This window comes from Gouania willdenowi, chromosome 21, assembly GCF_900634775.1.
Source record: "Gouania willdenowi chromosome 21, fGouWil2.1, whole genome shotgun sequence".
Taxonomy (NCBI): Eukaryota; Metazoa; Chordata; class Actinopteri; order Blenniiformes; family Gobiesocidae; genus Gouania; species Gouania willdenowi.
The window spans coordinates 21,852,161-21,878,295 of NC_041064.1; the positions used below are offsets into that span (position 1 = coordinate 21,852,161).

The 26,135-nt window shown below is 39.3% G+C and overlaps 1 protein-coding gene across 1 annotated transcript in view; it reads right to left on the reverse strand.

The window, feature by feature from the left end:
- Nucleotides 1-1,041: 1,041 nt before the first annotated feature.
- LOC114455009 (probable phospholipid-transporting ATPase IH) overlaps nucleotides 1,042-26,135 on the reverse strand; it is a 59,105-nt gene continuing 34,011 nt past the window's right edge. The window contains 15 exon segments of the mRNA XM_028435998.1: nucleotides 1,042-2,023; nucleotides 6,465-6,630; nucleotides 6,726-6,829; nucleotides 7,029-7,094; nucleotides 9,699-9,834; nucleotides 12,242-12,369; nucleotides 17,783-17,842; nucleotides 18,228-18,373; nucleotides 19,353-19,455; nucleotides 19,560-19,737; nucleotides 21,799-22,032; nucleotides 22,484-22,665; nucleotides 24,074-24,177; nucleotides 24,263-24,336; nucleotides 25,587-25,658. Coding sequence (XP_028291799.1) covers nucleotides 1,751-2,023; nucleotides 6,465-6,630; nucleotides 6,726-6,829; nucleotides 7,029-7,094; nucleotides 9,699-9,834; nucleotides 12,242-12,369; nucleotides 17,783-17,842; nucleotides 18,228-18,373; nucleotides 19,353-19,455; nucleotides 19,560-19,737; nucleotides 21,799-22,032; nucleotides 22,484-22,665; nucleotides 24,074-24,177; nucleotides 24,263-24,336; nucleotides 25,587-25,658 — 2,026 coding nt within the window. The 3' untranslated portion in view covers nucleotides 1,042-1,750.

Consider the following 26,135-nt stretch of genomic DNA (forward strand, 5'->3'; position numbering starts at 1 on the left):
TGCCTGTATTTGAGGAGTTTTTCAGGCTTGAGAACCACTCCTGAACCTTTTCCCAAGCAAATTCATTCCTCATTTATGCCCCGATAATAAATAACTGTTCTGTAATCTATATATGTTGACATTTATGAAAATAAACTGTATAAACATAGAAAACGCTTCAAAATCACACATTCAACACTCTCGGAGCCAGTCACTTGCTTTGCGACAGATGCACAAAATAATAAAATGAAAAATGAAAGACCTTGAATCTAAAAAATAAATGCAGGTGAAATGTTCATCCACAATGAGCTACAATCTTTAGCTGGAGGACAAGATGGACAAATCAGCTCAACATTCTTAGATAGATTTGATTGTGACATCGCTGATTCAAGACTCCATTCAACTTACACAAACTATATCTATCTCGCTGTAAAAGCCCTTCTCACTACAATATATAGCCATTTCATATAGTTAAATCCATCAACAGTGACTGACATCAATAATCTTCAAGCAATACAGAAAGAACTGGTGACACTGAGACAGACGCATTTAGAGCTTGATAATGTGACGTAAGCATTCTGACAGAAACGTTTGCATAACACGGAGCGATGCCGCAAACAAGACAAGCACGAATGTAAGAAAGAAGCGGAAAAACCTCACGAGCTCTGGGACGCTGCTGTTACCCTATGTGGCCACATGGTGGCTGGAGAGGGCACAGGATGCTTTCTCTGATCAGGGGAGAGACACAGAAACAGTGCCATGCTGTTTCATGGTAGGATGATGTGACAATGGGAGGATAAAGAACAACTCGGAGAGTAATAGATCAGCATGCAGAAGTATCCCACATGCTACACTCACAGATAAGATGGGAGACAAAGCTCGACACTGCCATAAAAACGCATTGAGGGGACATAATAGAGACATTTGACCTCAAAGTGGATGCCCTCTGCAGCTCATTTTTATTCACAATGTAAGACATAAAATCCACAAATGCTGGGTTTCTATGATTTTAAGGCAGGGTGGCTGAAAATACTGCACATCCCTCTTCTGCTCTCATCTTACTCCTTCAGCTGATGGGTGTGTGTGTGTAAGGCTTTGTAATACACCACTTCTGCTTCTCTTTCTTTCTTCCTTCTTCTTTTTTTTTTTTAGTTATAGTTTTTGTTTTCTCTCCTTTGGCTCCTAGCCTGCTGCTGTGTGGTTACCTGTAAGGCAAGGGGGTGTGTCACATACAAACATACACAGGCAAATTCATGCATACTCTCGCGCACATGCACACAGACGCACGTACACCTAAAGGGCTGAGCTTCACGGCTACCCTCAACTTGGCCGGACCACAAAAAAACTGTACACCAGTGGTTTCGATAAACGAAGGGAGTGAAAAAGGACAAACGAGTGGAGGAACAGGCAAGAATGTCAGACGTAAAGTGAGAAATATTAATTTTTGACTGTAGACATGGAACAGTTCCACAGTGTAAGAAACGCCTCTGAGTGTGGCTCCCCGTTAGATCGCTGACTTTTTCAAGTAAAAGTTAGAGCAGGAACTTGGACGAGACCAAAATGAGGGCTACACTCAAACAAAACAAAAGAAAAAGTTATGAGAACGAGGAGTCAAGTTTATTCTAGCTAAAGGGTTAATCCCGCCTGTGTAGCCCTGAAAAAGCACAAGGTGAACTGTGTCCATGCTTCTTGAGTGCATGTCGAATTTCTTGATCCTTGAGATGCATCTTGATCACACGTTTGTGAGTTTCTTCCACACCCAGTCGCCAAGTCACACTGAGGTCTCTGGTCCTGGGGCGTAGTAGGCAAACCCTGCTCCGGAGAGGCGGAGCACGTAGGGACTGATGGAGCGCAGGTCCACGCCCCCTCTCTCGGCTAGTCGTGCCAGGAGTTTGTGTGGAAGCGGGTCAGACCTCCTGAGCGACACCGTCTCAGCAGCGCTAAGGTGGAGGTGGGAGGATTCCGCGCTTGTGCCCTTATTTGATCGACGAAAGGATAGTGGAGTCAGATCAGCCATGGCACCTGGAAGCAGCTTCTCTTGATCCTGGAGAAACACAAAAAACACAGAATGAATGAATGAAGAAAAAAAAACCAAACAGCAACAACAAAAACATGTAATAAACATGCAAGAAACAACAGAAACATGAATGAGAAGAAGTATGTGAAGGACTGGCACAGACGATGGGATTTCTTTCTGAAGGTTTGAGTACTCTCCTGATTGTGTGTGCGTGTTTTCAAGGACACTGATTTACTCCAACAGTCTAAACCACGTGTGTCAAACTCAAGGCCCGAGGGCCAAATCCGGTCTTTCAAAGCTCTCAACTCGGACCCCAGGAGAAAGTAAAAATCACAACAAAAACATAACTAATTTTGTAAATCATCAACTAATTCAGTTGTTGCTCAGTACCTCCAAATACACAAATTCAATGAAACTGCAAATTTTTTCCCAGGTCTCACAGTTTTCCCTACACTTACAGTATATCACATGATGGCAGTCATTTTTAATCTGAAAATGTCATTTCTTTCAAAATCCATCTCCTTCAAAATTTCCCCAAATTAAATTGGTCACAAAATCAAGGAAGTTTAAGACCCTGCAGGGCCTGATATCTGTCAGCTATTGCTTGGATATTGTCGTGCCTTACATACTTTAAATTCTATTATACGTTGAAGTACAAATTAGGGAACATGAATGATACAATTGCTAGTTTAATCTGCGGCCCACTAGGGATTAAAGTGATCCGTATGTGGCCCCTGAACTAAAATGAGGTTGACACCTCTGGTCTAAAACATCCTATTAAAGGTAAACTAAATGTCTGTGATTGTCCCTTTGTGTTTGACCTGTATGTGTCAACATGTAAAAGATAATACTTTCAAACCTTCTGGAAAATGCCCTTTTAATTCACCAGTTGTAAACATGCTAGAAAAGACCAGATTTTTTTTAACATACTGCAATTACACTTTCAAACACTAGGTGCCATCAGTGTCACTGGTACACTGTTAGTAGAACTGAAGCAGCGTCACCAGATCATCGTCAGATGCACCGCAGAAAATTGTCCAGTTTTTCATAGACCTCATCCATCTAAGTGCAGTAAAACAAACATGTGTTATTGATGTAGCTCTCCCTTCTTTCTTTCCTTGCTGATTGAAGGACGAACGGAGTCAAGCTTATAAAGGAATAAAGTTAAAAATGGTGGTAATATGTAAACTCTTTGCCCTGATACAGGGTAATTTAAAGCATTAAATATGCTGTGGCACCAAAAGTCCCAAACATTGCTTATAAGTGGCGTATGCTTTCTTTTTTTTTTACGTACCCAGCGTTTATAAATGAGGCCCCTGGACTCAAAGAAAGTCACAATGACCTTGTGACAATGCTTAGAAAATGCTGAAACAATTAGATTGACCAAGCCCTGTCCACTGTCCAACCAAAGCAGGTCCCATACTACATGCAAGCAGAAAGCGTCATGGCAGCAGCTTTAAGAAGCAGACAACCTGTAAGCTGTTACCATAGCGACCCTTGCCTACTCAGGGCTTGGGGTAAGGTCGAAGGGTGTGCGTTAGAGTTTGCTGTGTGTGAGTGACATGGAGTCATAGGTCTTGGACCCTTTCTCTCCCCTGTTCTCCCCACAGCTCCTATCAGAGTAGAGACCCTCCATTTCATAGACGCCCCCACCACATCGGTTGTACATACTTTCTGTAAGTCACGTTAAATTACTGTTTACACTTTATTTCTTTTCAGTGCATGAACCTAAAGTGCATTCAGAGCTGTCCATGAACAATGACTGTTGTACCTTTGGTCCATTTTTCACTTCACATTCTATGCTGTGTAGCCACGTTTCCTTTATCAATATCCTCCTAGCAGAAGGATATATGCTCTTACACCACAGGCTTTCTGGATGTTTCAAGAGTTTCTAAAATTAGCCGCAATGGGAAGAGATTTCAGCTGCCAGACTCTCGTGTGGAACCAGATACCAGCTCACTTGGAGAGGCTGAAACTTAAATCACTCTCTCTGAAAACAGAAAACTTCAGGGAGGTCATACAGTAGTTATGTATGACGGAACATTAGCTAGGCTGAAATCGGTTTAGGCTGTGGGGTGACTTTTTTGATCCCCGAGCATTTCTTTAACTTTCTTCCTCATGCATTACATGCATTTTTTCCCTTCTTCACATACAGTATTATTATCATTTTTTGTGACTCTCAAAACACACAAATTTACAGAAAAACACACAAATTAACAGAAAAATACACAAAAGGACAACAAAAATACACAAAAGGACAAAAAAAATTATACACAAAATGACAACTAATGTACACAAAAATACATGAAGAAAATAAATAAAATGACAGCAAAAATACACAAAAATGACTCCAAAAGCACACAAAACCCCAAAAGAACACATAATGACTCAAAACAATAACAAAAAAGTCAAAACCCATAAAACAGTAGAAAGATGTATTAGATGACTAGATAATAACCAAAATATAGACAAAAACACACTACGCCTCTTTGATCTTTCCTGTGCTCAGATTGGTCATTATTTTAAATGCCCACGTGAATGTTGATATTGGGATCCTTGGATCAGACAATCGCTTGGTTTGAGTATTCTGACTGATCTGATCATGTCATGTTTTGGCTTTGGAGCGGTATAATGAAGTAACATGAAAATACACGTGAATCAATTCGAAAAAGCACAAAAAAATTACTATTTGGATGATGGATCCGTGGGGATCAAAAAAGATGCGCCATAATGAAAAATAAAAAATAAAAAAAATAAAGAACTTTTCAAAATAGCAAAATAAGTTCTCAGTGTGACTCTCTAAATTTTGAAACTAACTAAACTATCTTTAAATCCTAACAAATAGGCAGAGGTGACAAATAAAGTACAAATACTTCGTTACTATAATTGAGTAGTTTTTTCTGGTATCTGTACTTTACTTGAGTATTCATTTTTTTGGCGACTTTTTACTTTTACTCCTTACTTTTTTAAACAAATATCTGTACTTTCTACTCCTTACATTTTAAAAAATGAGCTTGTTACTTTTAAAAACTACGAAGATTATGTCAACAATTAAAAAAATGCAAAATTTTGGTAGTCCCTTAGTTTTATGGTTAACATATTCAAGTTTTTAAACTCAAAGCTGGTCTGGCTTTAATTGAGCTTTTATTTTTTCTTGAAACATTTTACATACACATTTTATCTATAATGATAAATTCTCCAGGTGTTCTTAAAGGGTAACAGATTTGTTTTACTTTTTTTAAACTTAAGTATATTTAGTAGCATGTACTGTACTTTTTTAATAAGTAAGGGAACAACTTCAATACTTTTACCAGTCATTTTTTATTTAAGTATCTATACTTTTACTTGAGTACTGAAGACTCGTACTTTCGCCACCTCTGCAAATAGTTTGCAAACAAGAATCACATTATCAATATAACAGGAGACACGTTCTACAGAATCCTGTAGTAATCCAGTGTTTTCTGTCAACTAATTATCAAAAGGTTAAAATCCTAACCCTTATACAAGCATAACATCTCAATATCAAAATATTAATGGCAAATTCATAAAGTAAAAGAGATCAGAGCATGCAGTCCAAAAAAATTGAAAGTTGACTTCAGAATATTAAGAAAGGTTTAAGAACAAGACCTTGAGTTTTACCATTAGTTTTTTGTTAGTGTGACATTAGGCGAGGTGGTGAGGGAGTCAGGCATCTCACACAGTGACATACCACCATGCATACACAGAGAATGGCTTGAAACGCTCAGTCACCTCATCTTTCTGCTCATCTCTGGTCTGTGTGGGCCAATCAGAAACTCAATCTGCTGGAGGACTGAGAAAGCATGAAGATGGTGGACGGCTCCACAGTAAGGCACGGGTGGGTGGACTGCAGTGACCACCAGGGAGCGAGCGAGAGAGAGAGAGAGTCACAACCACATGGAGGGGCCGGGTGTGAAATGAGAGAGAAGACACGGCAGCAGACGGAGAGGAAAGATGGAAAAGGGAGGATGGGAGAGGTGAGGAGAAGTCATAATGAAAGGAAAGGAACAATAGGGGGATGATGTAAATTTTGATTACAGTGATCCGTTTGGGTGCAGCAGGAAGAGAGAAAAGAAGGGAGGGGGGAAAAAAGCACAGCGGGAAGAAATCAGTCAGACTGTTCACTCATTTTCCATTCACGGCAAAGCTTCGCAAGAAAGCCTCAGAGAGCAGGAAGCACGTAGTAAATCCTGCTGATGCACAAAGCTATTAGGAAACCTAATGCTCTTCCTGGATGATTAATAGAGTGGAAGAGATTTGTGGCCGAATCTGAGGGCATTGAAATGTAAAGTAGGCGCGATCCTTAAAAACATCAGCTCATTTTAGTTACCAAACTAAAATGGGATACTTCAAAGTTTACGGTATTTGTAAAACATTAAAATGCAACAGTTAGTAATTCATTAGTTGATTTTAGAAAGGATCACATTTCAAAGTATTGGGACAGGCTTACCTGTGCACGCTCGGTGGCTGTGGGACACACAGCTCTGCACAGAACCTTCTTGATGACATCTGGCAGCAAGCTGACTGTAATCAGGAGGATGATGCTGAGCCAGGCTGGACCACTGGACAGCATCTGCATAAACACGTAGTACATCCTCTGGTAGTTGAGGAAGGGCCTGAGCAAAGAAAAAGCAGAAACTGGATTAGTTTTCCTCTTTGATCTCCATAGCAACAGAAAGTGCAGTCGATAAGAAGTCAAAACCAGTCGTACCAAATGATCCCTCCCCAGAGAAGAGAGAAAATGACATAAAAAAGGAGCGACCCCCAGATGACAAAGTGATTGATCCAGGTCCAGTGGTGTGTGTCCAAGGCCAACTGAAACAAAACACACACGTAGTGAGCACTAAAGCCGTCAATGGTGTCGATTGTTCTGCCTGAAAGCGTTGCCGCTGTGCAAACTGGGCGGCCAGCAGAGTCAATCATAGCTGTTAACGTCTGCGACATTTTTTTCCTTCACACGTCCAATCAGGAACCAGGGAAAGGTTATGCAACGCGGAGACGGGCTCGCACACACCTTGAGTGTAACGGTGAACACCAACACGGTAAAGACCAGAGTTCCAAACGTCCAGTTTCCAAACATCTGCAAAAGGAGATAAAAAAAAAGAGAAGAGAGCAAATGGCCGATCAGTGGCTGAATCTGTATCAATCATCCTGATCACTGTGTGTTTATTAATCAGTGGAGGTGTTGAAACGCAAGGGAACATTTGTTCTGTTCTTTTTTTAGCACTCCTCCTTATCGAAATATGTTCACCTTTATCTAACAGTGAGCGTAGCGGCTGTGGCTGACAGACTGGAAAGGTTTAGGCTATTATCAGGACGGATGGAGGGAAGGGATCGAAGTGAAGAAACCAATAATGTAACAACTACAGCTGTATCCTGGTACCAGCACTGATAGTCCTGCACTTACAGGCATGTTAACTGTGAAAAAAACCTGACAAACAAATTTGGTTCATTTGCATTGGGAGTGTGACTGTAATTATCTGTGTGTGTGTTAGCGCTACAGGGGATTAGCAATGAATCTAGTGCGTCAGGGTTGGGGTCAATTATAATTGTAATCGCGTAATTGCTAATAATTACAATTATGACATAGTTAGAATTGTAATGGTAAAAATATGTTGCCGTTGCAATCGTAATTTAATTGTAATTGAGTTCAAATAATATATTTTGTAATTGTAATTGGCACGGAAATTCTATAAAAACTGTAATTTACAACGTAAATAGACAATACTTGGAAACCATGTTGTAATTCTACGGCTTACACATAGGCCTACATAGTTAATTATTAAAATATGTTTCATATCAAGTTTACCTGTCAGTTCTCTGAAATATAATTTAAAAAAAAATTAAATCTAGGAGTATAGTGACAGAAACAAGGCTCAGACGACACCAAAAATATTAATACCAATATTTTCATTGATTGGGATGCCTACAATGTAACCAATACATGAGAAACAAATAAGATGATAGATCATATTTTTTTGTGTATTTTACAGCTGATATAACGTATGGGTCAAACTGACCTGTTATCATAAGAGATGCGAACAGAAAGCTTATTTATTAAAGGCTCAGTAATTGTGATTGACTTTCAGGAAAAAAAAAAATTTGTAATCTTCATTGTAACTGAAAAAAAAAGGCTGGTCAAAGTAATCATAATTGAGTTGTAATTGAAGATGGATAATGTAATTGACCCCAAACCTGCACGGTGTACCCTGTTCAGGAAGTCTAGGATTAATGCATGTCTACACGTTCTTTGTCGTTCAAACGACAATATTTCAAATACTTTTTATTCATAATATATATAAAGAAACTTAAGTATAGGCACAATGAGTAAGTGTTTTTTAGCGACTATCATTATAACCATGTCCAAAATTTTTTTCATGGGCATTCCTGGCATTCTTGGGAAATATTATCCTTTGTTACACATTAGATTGGTTCCCTTTGACTGCCTCGAATGCCTTGCCTTGCTGAAAAGCACTCAAAAGGCAGAAATGAGCTATTGATAACGACTTCTTTATAATCATAAATCTTGCTCGTCTATGAGTGATGCAAAGCTCTGATTCGGCTTTTTTTGGGGGGGGAGCACTTCTGAAATTTTCCCCCTCCAATCTTACAAGAAAAATTTAAATATTAATAATTACAGGTAATTGAATTTTATTTTATTTATTTTTTAATAAATAATTTGTAGTTAACTTTAGAAGATTTGTGTACACCTTTAAATCAAAATAAAGTGTAAAAACTGTATTTAAAGTTTGCTTATCATTACCATTTCTATCTATTAAATGAAATAACTAGTGACATTTCGACGTTACGAAGCTAGTGAGGCAGTAAAAAACAGCAACAACCCACACCCAAGAACTATTAGCACAAATAAATGGACGCACAAACACATACACGAATGCAAAAAAAACACAGCAGACAGGAAAACAAACAGGATGTTAATTCTCAATCTGTAACACACATTAGTAGTAATTTACCAAGAGGAAAAAAGACAAAAACAATGTAGGGAAGCATCTAGGATTGCTAACATGTCAGCGGAGTTTGTTAAAATCAGCTGTACGGGCTCCGGGGCCGTACAGTGATTGAGGAGATGATGGAGCACTGCCAAGCTACACATTCAAATGAAAGTGCATGGATGACGTGAGGTGGGAAAGGGTGAGACGTTCAAAACAAAAACTTCAAAACGGTACGAGAAACTGAAAAAAGTGTGAAAGACAGAGAGAGCTGACAGGGAGAGGAGACAGGCTTACCATCTGTGTGTTGGTGGTCATAAGCTGAAGGAGGAGAGGAAGACAAAGGTAGAGGAGCAAAATAAGGAGAGAAGAAGCAAGAGAGGGGGGTAGAAAAAGAGAAAAGAATCAGGACCAAGGGCAAAATGAATCTCAGGATGTTTTAACTTAAAAAACAGGACCAAAGGCAATCAAAAACAGTTGACATGATACAAATTAACAATACAGAGATAGATGCTATTGCATTCTCGATATGAATGAAGGTCCAAATGCTTCTGACCTACAAAAGGTGGGACCCAAGACAGAAACATCACAGTTACAGATCCAAAAATAACACAACAGGACCACTTCATCACTGAACTCCTTTTCTAATGACAATCCAATGGAGATGAGTGAGTGTTCGTTAAGGCGGCAGCAAACTATATTCAACCCTCCCGGACACGTTTCTATTGTCTCACCTGGCCATTGCTGGTGAAGGTGGTGTTGTCAAAGAGAAAGTAGGCACCAAAGAAGAAGACGACAGCGTCAAACACACCCAGGCAGGTCCAGTAGAGGAAGACCGGCCATCGGAGGAGGGAGTTCTTGGCAATGTCCCTGAAGGAGATTTTACCATCAGTCACAAACCTGTCAAGTATTGGATTTGAAAATATGGGACATTGTCGGGCATCCACTACGAGCCGTCCCACCACCCCAACCAAGCTCCAGTATCCCTAATATTATATACTAAACAAGAAATCTAAAATACCCACTTGTCAACCACTTGGTGATTAGAATCTGGGCCTACCTTTGTATATTGAAATGCTATATGGACCAAAACTCTTATCTCAATATTTTTTCTCTAAATGCAAATAAAGTAGTCCCTCGCTATAATGCGGTTCGCCTTTTGCGGCCTCTGTGTTTTGCGGATTTCTTTTTACAGTGCAATTTGGATGCATTTTTTTACAGCGTATGAACGCGCATTGTGTTCTGTGTCCTGATTGGCTAATGCTATGTTCACCCACCAGTGACACAGCCAACTAGGTGATTTTCACTGCCTTTTCCCCTGTCACAAACATAAACCACCAGTGAAAAATGCCGGTGTGATTAGCGGCTAATGCTATTCTAGCTCAGTGCTACACAGAGAACTTTATCTGCTACTACCACCTCCTCGCTGATTCTCCTCCACACCAAGTCTTTCTTAGTCTGATCCCGGTTATAATGGCTGTGTCATTCAGCTCCAGGTGGTCACACACAGCTTCTATTCTATGGTTGAATGGGTGAACAGACCGGTGTGACTCTGATTGCGTTCGGCATTAATGTCTGATCGCTAGCAGTGTGACTCTAAAATGCTGTATGTTTGAAAACAGGTTTATGTTTTAAAATCTATAAAGGTTTGAACTTTGAGAGTGTTTAAACAAGAGAGAAATGTTTTTTCTATAGGGTTTTACAGCCTTAAAACATGTATAATAGTAAAAAAGTAAAGCTGACTACTTTGCGGATTTCGCCTATTGCGGGTTATTTTAGAACGTCACCCCTGCGATAAACAAAGGACTACTGTATACTAAGTCTGACCAGAAACACAATTCTGGGCTAAATTGTCTGATGCAAAATACAAGGAATAATACAAATGAAGAAGCTGCCTATTAATTTAAATTCTGGTTCTATAATAAACAATGCAAAACTGCATAATAGTTCTTTTTCTTTTTGAAAGTGCAACTGAAAATGTATTTTGTGCCTTAACAATTGGACTTAAAAAAAAAAAAAAACGGTCATTGCTCTGTATTTACGTCAGATATTTGTTTGGACCAGCAGAGGGCGCTGGTAACCCAGTGGTCAGTTGACATGCAGTTATTCTAGCAGTGAAGAAGAGATGCTATGCTAGCAAACAGAGCTAATAGAAAAACGTGACTTTTACAGATATTCACGTAATATTACAGATATTCTTTCGGTGCTAAAGGGGTAAGGAATCATTTACGAACATATTTAAGAGTAGAAGGCGGCCAGAAAGAAAGTAGTAGCAGATTCCGCCCGCCGCCAACATTTCTGCACAAGAGAAGGATAATATATAGTGCCCCCTGCTGTTTAAAAAAAGTACTGTGATTCAATTTTCACAGTATCAATGTGAACCGTGATACCTATGAACTGATTTTTAACTGCCTTACGATTAATCGTTACATCCCTAATATATATCGATATATGCAAAATTGTAGTGTTCTATATTGCCAAAATAGAAAACTCGATATATTGCTCAGCCCTAATTTCTACATTATAATACAGCCTAAATGAAAACATAAATGAGTATATGAAGCACATTTGTTTATTTAATATACTTACAGTTCATATACAAATCAACACGTTGCATATTTACTGTTAATCTAATGTTTTCATTTTATTTTCATTACATATTTTCCTTTATTTTCGCATGCTCATACATGTGGTTCTCTGGTATTCACTAATGACTTATTAGACACATTTGTTGCAGATTTTACATCCTTTAACACTTTTCTGAAAGGAGTGTAATTTGTGGCGCATCTGATTGGCTGATTTTTCATGCGACTTAGGTGTCTCACGATAAAGTCTCAATTTTAATCTTATAGAATAGAACATGTACCTGTGCCCCATCCTGCTGCTCTTTAGGAAGGTAAACTCTGTCCCATTTTCAAAGGTATTGACACAAGTTCTTTGTTTTTTTCTTACATCCATCCATCTCTCTTCTGAGTTGCTTCCAGGTTTGGTCCCGCTGTCAATCAATCAATCAATCTTTATTTATATAGCGCAAATTACAACAATCTCGTGAGAACTGCAACCCAGGCCACTTCAGGTGGCAGTTCTCAAGAGGCTAGTGACAGCTTTCAGTTTAGATTGGCAGAGGAATATTTTTATTTTTTATCATTTAATTACTACTACATTATAATACGGGATATTTAATAATATGGGAGAAAAGAGGGGCAAAATGCGGTAGTTTATATGCATCAGTCACAAACATTCAAAACGTTCCCCACAGCATCTGTCCTGACCTCACCTGTACAGAGACGGATCCCTCTTCAGTGTCTCCATGGTGACGTGCTTCTCCACCAGGCTGTATAGGAGGATGGGGAGCGAGGTGAAGCTGATGTTGTACAGTGTCAGATATGCAGTGTCGTACAGTGGCTGCAGGGGAAGAACGATGCAAACTTAATGATTCACACGTAATGAAATGCAAATCTTCAGAATAAAATTCTCATACAAGTTTAGAGGCAACTTTTGTAGAACGCTGAATAAGCACAAACCGCATCAAACCTTAGATTAAGGAAAGAAATATACATAAATGCAAAGTCACAGGTCAGGTCACTAAACCTTAAGTTATTACATACTTTCCAAACCAAGGATGCCAAACTAATGAACGGACCGCTTATTTTTGATGCACAGTATATTAAATAAATTGATGTTTTTGGTAACTTGTATTTTCTTGCCTCCATATAAATATATATACTAATATAATCTTTTAATATATACCGGTGTATATACTGTATACAAAAAAGCAAAAAGCTTTTAAGTTTTGGGTTCAGCATCTTGTTACATTATTGACCAGTTGTAACATTTTGGGTTTTATTTAATTTTTTTTAATTACATTTCGGGCTCAGCACATTACTGTAGTTACATTACTGACCCGTTATTACATTTTGGGTTTTATTTGGGTCTTGGTACATATCGGGCTCTAACAAGGCCATATATTCATGATAATTTCTATCACTTGCGTTTCTTTTTTTAAACCTTTATTTAACTCAGAGTTTCTTGTTGAGATTAAGAATCTCTTTCTCAAGAGAAACCAGAAAACCGTTTAATGAACTTGTTCAAGTTCCCACAATGGATTCAAACGGGCAACCCTCTGCTTACCAGCCCACTTGCTTAAGGCCATCACTGCACACTTATTAACATTAAACCACAACAATGCCATACAGTCAATGTCAAGGTCATTGTAATCGAGCAAATCTGCAGCTCAAATTAACATTTATATTTAAAACAGGTGTGAAAATCCAAGTGAGAAAAGGCCCATTAGTTTCACTGCTCAGCATATACTGTACATACTATATTTCAAATTTAGGATTCAATATTGAGCCAATCCAGTAAAGGCTGAGATACACTGTGCGATTTTTTCAATTGTTGTACTCAGCTCCAGCTCAAACTGTGCGACTCAGACGCAGAGCTCGAATGTTTGCAGCTCATGATGCATGTTCTCACTGTACTGTACACAATCTGACTGCTACCAATTTACGTTGATACACGACACGTCGGGGTCTTGTTTCCGGAAATGCATCGTACAAATTGGAGGAGGAGGAAGAGGAAGAGGAAGAGGAAGAGAAGAGGAGGAAGAGAGAAGAGGAAGAGGAGAAGAAGAAGAAGAAGAAGAAGAAGAAGAAGAAGAAGAAGAAGAAGAAGAAGAGAAGACTGAAGCGTCGCCATTAAAACAGCAAAGAAGAAAAACCCGGAGAGACGCACACAAATCTCAGCAAAAAGAGCTTTAAAAAAGAAACGACGGCAATGTGATGAACCAGGAGCTGGCTGGACGGACGTGGGCACGACAGTCCGTCAATTTTACAGCGGTCCTACGGTGTTTGCGCATGCGTAGTGTGAGCGTTTACGGTAAGCCGGTACGTGGCACTGCTTCAACTGTGCAATACCCTCACGAGGAGCGACTGGACTTCAAACATGTTTGAAATCCTTACGATCTACGATTGCTGATCGGGAGCTGGTCGTGAGGTGTTAAACGCTTCTCGTGACCCCATGTATACTACACGATGCACGACACACGATCTAGCAGAGACTCGCACAATCCCACAAAATTGTCGCACGAGTTAAAAGTCGGCTCAAAATGGGCCAAAAATCGCAGTGAATGCCTGCCTTAACCGGCAGATTTGGCAGGTTGGTTAAACATTGAGTGTAAGAGGAGGGGAAATCAAGCTGTTCCTCTCCTGTCACAACAAAAGCACAAAACACACACACTGTGCTATAGACAGACTTTTACAAGCTGGAGTGTGTCCAAACTGAACTCAATCATATAGACACAAATTGAGAGAGAACGGCAGCAAAAAAAAAATGAAAGAGAGGCTTATTAAGACAAAACAAAACATTCGAAGTGAGGTCACTGCCTATAATATTTTAGCATATTTAAAGATATCAAAGGACAACAATGTTGCAAAGCTAACCTAGTTTGAGCTAGCAAGATCTCCATGATGCTCCTCTTTGTCCCCCATTAAGGCAACTGTTTGTTTCTTTGCATTCGGACTGGATGGCTAGGACTGGTCAGAATACGTAATATATTGGTTACTCTTAGGATGGAAGGACCATTTCACCCAGTATAACAAAAAGTGCTTCTGAAGAGGATTGTGGGCTATACCCTTAAAGTCCGTGTAAAGCAAATTCAGCCATTTTCTTCTAAACACATTAAATAGGTCATAAATATGTTTCTTAAAACATGTAAAAAGCCATTTAACCATTTAGAATTGAATTGTGGAGCTAGGCTTCACAAACTGTTTAAAAATTCTATGTTCAGGATTTAAAGCAGAACTAAGTAACTTTTTCATCTTAATAAATCCTTCTAGTAGTCCCTGTGAGGGTAATACAAGTGTTTATGGGGTGATTGGGGGGTCTTTTATCTCCCTGTTGTCTCTGGTCGCACTTGCAACTTTCCCTGCCTCCGACCCGTTGGCAAGACGTACTGCTTTACAGCAGCCCAATACAAACTAATGCGATTATGACCAGCCCCGTGGCTGCACATGGTTGCCTACAAATTCACTTTTCTCAAACTTATATCATGGCGAAGCCAGCTAAAAAAATGTAGAGAAGACCTTTGTCTGAGGAAAAAAGCAACTCCATGCACTGACAGCTCAGCAGCAACACACACTGTCGTCACGGCAACAGGCTGACACACTCGCAAACCAGCGCTCCATCAGGCAGCACACACACAAATATCCATCCATCATTTTCAGAGCCGCTTTTTCAGCACACAAACAAACATCACATACATTTCCACACTCCCTTCTGTATTACTCCCACATCATTCATTTATTTTACTTGTCTCTCTTTGTGACGGAGTAGCCCCGTCAGCTAGTGCGGGGGGGCCACGACGCTAACGCACACATATACATGCACACTGACTCAGACCAGCTTTTCCATACCGCTTCATCCGTTTACCACGGTCCTCGGGTTTCTTTTCATCAGCCACCGCAGCCGCCATGGGTGCACACTTGGCCGCTGCTCAACTCCTTTCCCATCCATAGTTTTGTCCGAGTTGCAAACATTTCGCCGGTATACACCACTCATTCATACACTCACCCAGCCAACCTGAGTGAATACGTCTTCCGCATTATATTGCGTCATATGCAGGGCGCGCATGAGTGACGTCACAGGACGTCAGGTGACTTTACAGTTTCAGTACAGAATTATTTTATTTTCTCTTTTGGGGAATTTTTGAGTCTTTAGTAAATATATTATTGTGGTTAGTTCTTTTTGTAATTTTTTTAAATTACTTATCTTGTGATTTGGTTTCTGTGTGTAGAGAGACTGTTGGTTTTCTTTCTTTTCATTGTGTTGGGGGCGGGGCCTCAGGCCATATAAGGGGCCTTCAGCACTACAGGAGCGGTGTGTGTGCTTGAAGGGGAGCTGAGTACATGGAAGGTACCAACTCTTGGCAAAGACGAAGCAGGCTGTAAATATTGCAAATATTATACAAAGAATTGCACTTGGATCTGGTGTTGGCAAAGTCATCTTTTTGTTTGCACTTTTTGGGCGGACCTGCACAATAAATTCACCCAAACACGAGTCTGACTAAGCCAAATCATTTTCTTGTATCGAACCCACTACACTCTTCTTCATACTGTTCACATGGTCACATGTGAAAGCACGCTTAGTGTCACTGTTGTATTAGGATTTTTCAGTGATCGGTTGCTACAGTCTTGGGAGAGCAAAGGTGCGCATGTAGCTGTGGGTGTGGCAGGCGGTGGGGGGGTGCAAAGTTTTCAAGACATGGCATAACCAAAATGGACCTTAAGGGGGAGCGCTAAGCACAAGTTACTTAGTTCTGCTTTAATGGGCGGGTCAGAAATCATAGCCGCGTTACGTAACGGAGTCATCATTAGCATAAACCCGACCCTGCTGCTAAAGCACACTAAACTTCCATTGCCTACAGCGGGCGCAATTCGGCCGCTAGCCGAAAACAAACCAAATATTCTGACTCGGGGGGGTGTCCGCTGGTGCCACAATTTCAATTAAATTAGCACTTTTTTTGCACCGTGATTTGGTTTTTCGCCTCTAGCAGGCACAGTTCTGACTCTACCCGGGAGGGATGCACATATTAGGACTCGGGCAGAGAAAACCTTTCCGCTGACACAATCGTTTGGGCCGATCCGAGCACTTTTGGATTTTCACTAAGTTTTTTGGTCTTTTCACACTGCTCTCTCTAGCCAGAGATTGGCACCGGCAGACCCCCGCGACCCTGATAAACAGGAATAAGCGGGTATGAAGATGGATGGATGGATGGACACTGCTCTCTCTCATAGGGTTAGGGTTAATACACGGAGGCGGCAAACTTCCCGCGTGTGGGCGTGGACAGCTTACTGACACGCCCCCAGAACAGCGAGAAGTGCTTGTTTTTCCATGATTTTGAGAAATATTTCTGTGGTGTGAAAAACTCATAACAATTAATTTCTGCTTCACACGGACTTTAAGTGTTCGGCAAAAAAAAAATTAAATACATTTTAAAAGGTTTTAATTTATTTATACAACTTATTTATTGTTTTATATCAATACAAAATGTAACAATCAACACCATCCTATGAACTCCTGTTGGAAATCTAGTATGATGCATTTAACATGCATTTATTACCTGATGGATAATCCACATTTTCTATAGTAAAAATTTCTTTTTTTTTGTGGGTAATTTAAGTTTTGTAAACTTCAAAAACATGTATGAAACAGGAACAAAAAACAACAAAACATTAACATAAAGGCTGATGCACCCACCCCCCTATCTCCAACCTAAAAAGTATACAGTAATAATAAATCTGAATAACAAATATCTGAAATTAGCTGGGACAAATAAAAAATGTTGAAAATTAAAAACATAAAACAATATCACTTAAGGCAACACAGAGGCTTTCCATGACACTTCTATTAGCTTTAATTAAGTCCCAAAAACCATCCCAATCAGTGTCTCTACCAATGTCTGCAATAGAGATTTTTAGTATTCATAATCCTCACATTAACATATTAACTGCCATCTGTACTCTCAGATGTTTTAGGGTTTGTCTAACTTAGTAACTAATAGTCTTACCAAAAGTTATTTTCAATCAAATAAAAATGCATTTATAATATACATATATTTTTTTAATATGTACTGGTGCATTCCTAAAGTAGGTAATGAATCATATATCACAATTTGGAAGCCATCACTCAATGAGGAAACTGGGATTACATTTTTATGCATATTGCAAGTGACTGCTTGATTGCTAAGAAAAGTAAGACTGAGTTTGATAAACTTTTGTTTATGAAATACACCATCACATAAACTCGTCCTGAATCTTACCTGCTGGGAGAAGCCACAGAAGAACTGATAGAGGAACTGAGGGAAGATGAAGCATACATTCTGGAAAGATTTGGAGAGAGCAGAGAACAGAAGAAGACAAAGATGAGCGTGTGACAGAAACAAGTGAGGAGATTTTGAAGGATCTAAAAATGCAACCCTCTGCACATTTGTGTTTATGCAGAGATTGCGTGCTATAAGCGTGCTGAGTGGGCAGCAGAGAACCGGCCTGCCAAAAAGGAAAAAATGAATTGGTTGGCAGGGCAGCGCCCGCCCACACAGATCATCACAGCCGTGAATTCAGGAGATTGTTGCACAGCGGATTCATGATTCCACTAATCTGTCATGAGTGGCTGCTAAAGTGTGCTTTTTGTATCACACTGTTTCACCGGGAATTACGATAAAGTGATTAAAACGTCTGCGAAGGCTGATGCCATTCGTTTGGTACCTTGTAAAAGAAGTACTGAACAAGCTCAGCAATTCGAATGTAGTAGTAATGGCCATGAACGAGGAGGATCTTCTTCAAATGTTTAAACTTGGGAATGGCGTAGTCGCTGTTTCTTGCTGCCTGTCGTCCTTCTTTACCCATGATGCCTGAAGAAAGAAACGAGATAAAGACCCATTAGAAGTGCCATGTGCAATGCTCTCACATCCAGGAAATCACTGGGTATATCAGTATGTGCAGAAACACAGATATAGTAAAACATATATTGTAGTTTACTTCGTATCAAAACCATGTTATTTAATATATTCCTGCTTTTGATCAACACAGTTTTGCTTGAATCTCTCCTTATTTATATATATATTTACTTGCCACTTCCAGGCATCTAAACATAAACACTCTGCAAAACTGTTATGTTTATTAATCTATTGTTTTTTGTGCATGCTGACACAATTTACTAATTTCTTTTGTGATTCTTGGAACAAAAATATGCTTTAGAAGGAAAAAAACACTGTGGGAATGAAAAAGATGGAGGCCTCGACTACTGCACTAGCTGGAGTTATAGAAAATGATGACCCTACCGCCGGCTACAGGCTATCTGTGTATTGATTAATTCATTTGAGGGCTTTATTGTCATAATTACATAACTACATACAACACAGCCCAATAGTTCACTTCTAATGGTTTAAAAATCCTAATAATTAACAGACACAATGGGCAAACTCAGCTTTTTTTTAATGTTTTAATTATCATTATGATCAACCAGCTCATCTTAACTATTAGCTCTTCTTCTTTATGCTATCTAAATATCCAAATAGTTGATAAAAAAAAAGTACTGCGATTCAATTTTCACAGTATCAATGTGAACAGTGATACCTATGAATTGATTTTTAACTGCTTTACGATTAATCGTTACATCCCTAGTTTATACATGATTGCATTTCAATTTATATTGCTGCTAAAAGATCAAGCCAATCAGAAATATATTTTTGGAGTGGATTAAATGGAGTCAAAGAGATTCCTTGTCAAGGAATTTAAAACAAATGTATTGCTTTTGCTTTTAACTTATTGAAAGCAGGATAAGTACTGAAAGTAAATTAGCCATTTAACAAAAGCTTAAAATAAACATACCAATGCCCACATGTGCTTCCAAAATCATGCTGACGTCATTGGCTCCATCTCCAATGGCAAGGGTAATGGGATGCTCCTTGGAAGCTTTTATTAGCTTCACAATCTGGACGAAAAAAAGCAGATAAAATGAAAAATTATGTTGTCGCTGCTGTGAGCATCTTATTTATGGAAAAGTGTATTTAAAAAATGTTGTGCGGGGTTTGTCACCTGAGCTTTCTGCAGTGGTGCCATGCGGCAGCAAAGCACCGCACTACAATTACGGCAGATCTCCAGGAAGATCTCTCTGTAGTTCCTGTGGCCTGAACCATCTGCGTTGGGTTTCAACACAGCAGAAAGTGTTGCTCCGTCGATTATCAGACCAAAGTCCAAGCAGTCTACTGACAACCTAAGGAATCAAACCACAGGATGACCATGGAGGAGAGACTCTGCCATTCATCAAGTCCAAAAACACTTAAATGAAGCAAAGATGAAAGAATTAAAAATGTCATTTTCTCAAAGTGACTTAAAGGTCCAGTATTATGCTATTTTTCACCAATCTCCAATTGTTCTAAGAACCCCAACTACTGAGTTTTTGAGGTTTATTTTCCCAAACTCGCCTGTTTTCCGGAGTTTTAGCCCTCTGAAAAATCACTTTCTAACTGCTTCTAAAAACATAAAGTACCTTCATAAATATGCATGAGTGACTGTAGACATTGACTCCACGCCACAGATGATCACCATAGCGATTGTCTTCTGCTATCCACACACTTGGTATTGTTTACAATAAAACACATGGCTATTTAAGCGGCTATTATGATTGTGAGTCTGAAAAATGCTGCTTCAGCATGTGTTTATCACATCAGCAGTGGAGTAAATCATTAAGTGTCACTTCCTTCTCATCCTCACCCCTTCTGACCACAGGAATAGTCCATTTAAGACACTCGTCGTTTGTTTTGTCCTACGGCGGCTTTGCATTGGGTCACAACACGTCAGATCATGTCATAAAGGCGAGTCGAGGCAGCTGCTTAAAGTGAAATTGATTGTGAGCGCTCGCGCTGCACCACAGAGAAGTAAACTGCCAGCTGTTTCAAACACTCACAGGAGCTGCTATGTCACTTTCATGTCATCATCACCTCTTCTGACCACAGGAATAATCCATTTAAAGCAGAACTAAGTAACTTTTCACCTTAATAAATCCTTCTCATAGTCCCTGTGAGGGTAACACAAGTGTTTATGGAGTGATTGGGGGTCTTTCATCTCTCCCTGCTGTCTCTAGCCAGAAACCCGCACTTGCAACTTTCCCTGCCTCTGACTCGGTGGCAAGACGTACCGCTTTACGGCAGCCCAATACAAACTAATGCTAGATTATGGCTAGCCCCGTGGCTGCACATGGTTGTCTACAAATTCACTTTTCTCAAATTTATGGCGGAGCCAGCAAAAAAAAAGGCAGAGAAGACCTTTGTCTGAGGAACAGACAAAGGTCACCGTCACGGCAACAGGCACACACACATACTCAAAACCCAGCGCTCCACCAGGCTGCACACACACAAATATCCATCCATCTATCTATCTATCCATCCATCCATCTATCTGTGCATCTATCTATCTATCCATCCATCCATTTTCAGAGCCACTTTGTCAGCACACAAACAAATACATCACACACATTTCCACACTCCCTTCCATATTACTCCCACATCATTCATTTATTTTACTTGTCTCTCTTCCTCATACTGTTCACATGGTCACATGTGACTATATGCGTGAAAACACCCTTAGTGTCACTGTTGTATTAGGATTTTCAGTGATCGGTTGCTACCGTCTTGGGAGAACAAAGGTGCACATGTAGCTGTGGGGTGGGGCAGGCGGCAGGAGGTGCAGAGTTTTTACGACAGTGACATAACCAAAATGGACCTTAAGGGCAAGCTACTTAGTTCTGCTTTAAGGTGATTTGATTTGTCCGACCATTGCGTTGGATTGGGTCACAAACACGTCAGATCATGTCAAAGGCAATACGAGGCAGCAAAACGGCTGCTAAAAGTGACACTGATTGTGAGCTCTCACGCTGCGCTTCGGATTATCTACATGCTGAATGTAAAGATATTAACTGTGATAATAACCTGCCTTCGCCTTGTTTGTTTTACCTGTGAGGTAGTTTGAGAGGGAGGAGCTCACATTTTTATGTAGAGTAGGATGGGCGAGGTTTGTCAGGAGGAGGAGTCTCCACCTTATGAGTCATAATGGGTAAAAAAATCCAACTCGCCTGTTTGAAGCTCACTTTTTACAAAATGTGGAATAGCAGGAGGAAGAAGAAATAAAACTTTTTCCAACTTTGGCCCTCTGAATGAGGCTAAAGGAAGGTGAATCATAAGCAATACCATTATAAAGTAAATTATTCATAATACTGCCTCTTTAACTAATCTGTAATGGTATTTATTTTCTTTTACAGAACTTCAACAAATCCTACCCTGAAATAGAGCGTTGCCTTAGTACAGTCCTGTTTAGCTCAAACATGACATCGTGCAGACTTTGTTCCTCTGTTCTTTTCTTGGTCAGCTCCAAGATCTGCGTGGTGCGGCGGAAAAGCTTGCTGGCGTAACACGTCGCCGCCGCCGTCTCCATCTTGTCTCCCGTCAGGACCCACACCTTCATCCCAGCTTTGTGCAGTGATTCAATGGTGTCTGCGGCCTTTTCCTGGAGCCTGTGTCAATAAAGTCAATAAGTGTCTCGGGCTGCATCGGGGTGAGTTCAAGCATTCATCAGGGCTTTGCTCAATCCAATAGCAGCTGGTGATAACTTATCAATGCAAGACCACCCCTGTCTATGCACATCAGAAGGCAATCTATTAGGAAATGAAACTGTCACAAATGTCAGTCAATTTGTAAGAATCATTATTGAAGTGGTCTTTGTCAATGTACAAAAAAAAACCTGCAGTCAGTTGTACTTGGGGAAGAAAAGGCAAAAAGCAGAGACGTATTAGTGAGGGGTCACCTCTCTAAGGCCAGAGTAAATCTTCCCTGCTTTTATGATTCATGACAATATTTGGAAGACAGGATGATTCATCGTAACTCCCTTCGGTCTCTCTGCTGCTGCAGCACTAATCCCCGCCCCCTCTTCCCTTATCCTCCCTCCGTCCCTCCCCAGTGACCAACCTGTCCTCCACTGCTGTAGCTCCCAAAAGGACAAAGTCCCTCTCAATGATGTCATAGGCCTGTGCCAGCCTCTGCTCCCTGTCCTGCAGGGCCAGCTTGGCTTCAGTCAGGTGATGACACGCCTCCACGTATTCAGACTCTGAAAGGCTTCGGTAGGCCACGCACAATGTCCGCAACCCCTCCTAGAGACACAGAACAAAGACATGTTACTTCACTCACACCATTTGTGACACAGGCTGAAACAGATTGAAGTAAAAATAAATAACCGTCATTTTAAGATTTCATTTATATCATCATGAATAAATGAAAAAAATGAACAAACAGTAACACACTTAATTCACTGCAAAAAGTAAAATATTAATAAGATGAAATATTGTACATTAAGGTAATATATGCCTTTTTAGTTAAGCCAAACTTTCCTGTTCTGTTGGCAGATCATTTTGCTTATTATAAGTCACATGTATCAAACTCATGGCCCAGGGCCAAATCTGGCCCTTTAGACCAGTGGTTCTCAAACTTTTTTGGCTCAAGCACCCCCTTTTTCCTATTTCTGAATCCAAGTACCCCCATTTGTCCGACAACAAAATTTTGCTGAGAATACTTAAAAAAAAAAAACAACTGTAGAGCATAATGATGGAATGAATGAGTGATAACACACATTTTAAAGGATCTTATTTTGTAAATAAGTGGAATGAAACAGTATTTATTGCCTCCTGAATAGATTTATTTATTTAGTTTTCATCATTTCTAGTCATTTCCCATCTGGTGTGAGACCAAAACTTACTCTTATATTTTCAGTTCATGTTCTGATCAAGATCATTACCGTCATCATTATTCTGATTATCATTTTAAACAAAAAATAACCATTATAAGTAACCCCTGTAGTGTACCCCCATTTGAGAAACACTGCTTTAGACCATCCAATTTGAAATGCAGGAGAAAGTTAAAAAGACAGAAAAAACATTAATTATTGTCTAAATTATAATTCAGTTGTAATACTGTTGAAATAATGTAACAAATTCAATGAAACTCCACAGTATTTGGAGGATCGCAATTTCCCCATGCTTTTATCACATTACTGCAGTCAATTGTTTCAAGAATTCAATTTTCCTGAAATTATTTCACCGAAATTCCCCAAATTAAATCAAAATTAGTCACAAAATCAATTACATTCAATAGAGAAAATTCTGCAGGGACTGCTATCTATCATTTATTGCCTGAATATTGTCGATGTATTACATACTTTATGTTTCATTTATAGGTATAGAGATTAAAGTTGAAATTGCTCGTTTTCCTGCCTAAAATCTGTGGCCCACTTAAAATCAAACTACTTTGTATTTGGCTCCTGAACTGAAATGAGTTGAACACCTCTGTTGTAAGTAATATATTCTTGATTTTACTTCAGTAATTCTACTTAAAATGGCCAAAATTTGTCTTTCAACAGAATAGGAAAATGTGGCTTACCAAGATGTTTTAAATGAGTAAAAAAGATGCTTCAATTTAAAATATTTCAGATTTCGCTTTTGCATTAAGTGCTTTATTATCAAATCTATCAAACAAAATGAGTCGCCATGCCATTGATCCACCCACCACAGCATTCAGCTCCACCCGGGCTTTCACTTGTTCCAATTTTCCAGAAACCACACGTGGAAAAATGGAGGAGTCTGCTCCTTTGCAGAACAGCAGGTACTCCCCTGTGAGGGAACAGAAAAGTAACTTTGACTAAACTCTCATATCATGACTTCATTATGATTGCAATAGACGGCAATAACGACTTACCTGAACTTGACTTGACTATAACACTCATTCTCCTCCTGACAGAGTCAAAGTTTAGCACATGGAGCAACTCAAACCTACAGGATAGATAGTGATAGGTTAAAAACTTCCATTATTCATTGTTTTTTTCATTTTTTTAAAATTTAAAACACTGAATAAATTGTAAAAACCTACAAACTAAAGCCCTTTAATCCACTGTTTTTCAACTTTGGGGTCACAACCCTATGTGGGGTCACCTGGAATTTACATGGGGTCACCTGAAATGTCCAGTAATTGATCAAATGAATCACTGAATAAACATCTATTTAATAAAAAAAAACATATATATATATATTCTTTTTCAAATTAAAACAGATAGTGTTTAACAACTGTATTCTGTACTTTCACTTTCTAAATTATTATCTAAAAAAAATGAAATTAATTAATTAATTAATCATTTCATGAAATACAGTATAAACATATCTGAGATGGCATATTGTCACTTTGTGTATGTATATATATAAAAAGTTTTTGGGGTCACTAGAAATTTGTGATATAAAAATGGGGTCACAATCCAAAAAAGGTTGGGAACCACTGCCTTTAATCCATCTCCCTATTAGACAATACTTCATAGGATGACACAGTCAAAGCATGGTTATTTGTCCAACTGCATTTTTTTTCTGTCCAAAAATATCATATTGTATCATTATCACCATGAACCCATTATTGTCTATTGCATCATATCATAAACTCAATGTATTATCCCACCCCTAGTAATTACACATGTATGTGCTGCTGGCTTAATCTAGATCTTTTTAAGCATCTCTTAGATTTTAACTATTCTTTACTATAAGATTAGAGCAATATTGTCACCCAAGTGCTTTTAAACACATTATTTAGAAACAGCAAGGTGTGAATGTATATTTGCACCCTTCCCACAGCTGCTGGGTGCGCTCCCTCTACCCTCTCTGCTCCATTTCCCCACGCTAACTTAAAATAGCCGACTATCGACGGGCCACTGCAGACAGTAATGGAGAAAGGCGGCAGTTACAGAAACACTTCCCACTGATTGAAAACATTAAACACTTTCCACAAAGCCACTCCTCGATGGCATCTGGCTGCTTTCAATTCTTACAGATCAGTCGGAGCATTTTGATCCAATTGAGTGGTTTCTAAAAATAAATGTTAAAAAACACAAAGACCGCAGCACAGTCTTTAGTCAGAACTCTTTTACTAACATAAAGCACAAGGTAAAAAGCTGTTTTTAAAAGTCTGCTTATGTACAACCACATCTCCATCAGCTAATCCATTTTTGTCTTTGTGGTGTAACTGCTGTGTGTGCACCAACCGTTCAATTTCATCATCTTTATTGAGGATCTCCATGTAGTTGTCTTTCAGTCCCAGATAGGTGTAACCCAACCTGGCAATCAGAATGAAAAGAGAACTTTACAATAAGCTGCTCAGTAGAAACAGTTTACCTTTATTCACATCGGTCACACACTGACCAAAGGTGTTTTAATACAAATGAAACCTGAATCTGAATAGACAGATATTAAAAAGCATGTGCTGATGTGTTGGATGATTTCCTGCTTCAAGAATGAAGGGCTCACAATGCATTTTGGGAAAGTATAATTAAAATGGAAGCACCAATTAGTTTAGAGGGGGTGTTATAACTATTAAATAGATTTTTAAACAGGAAATCATCAGATTAATCAATGTCAGAGAGCAAACAAATAAGCATAGATTTGCCAAGTTCTGTTGTTTCACTCTGAACCCCCTAAAAACGTCTATTTGGGAAAATAAATTCCCTGTTTACTGCTATAACACTGAATATCCCATTGTGGGATCAATAAAGGCTTACTTTCTCTCATCCTTTGTGTTTGGTGTACATTTCTAT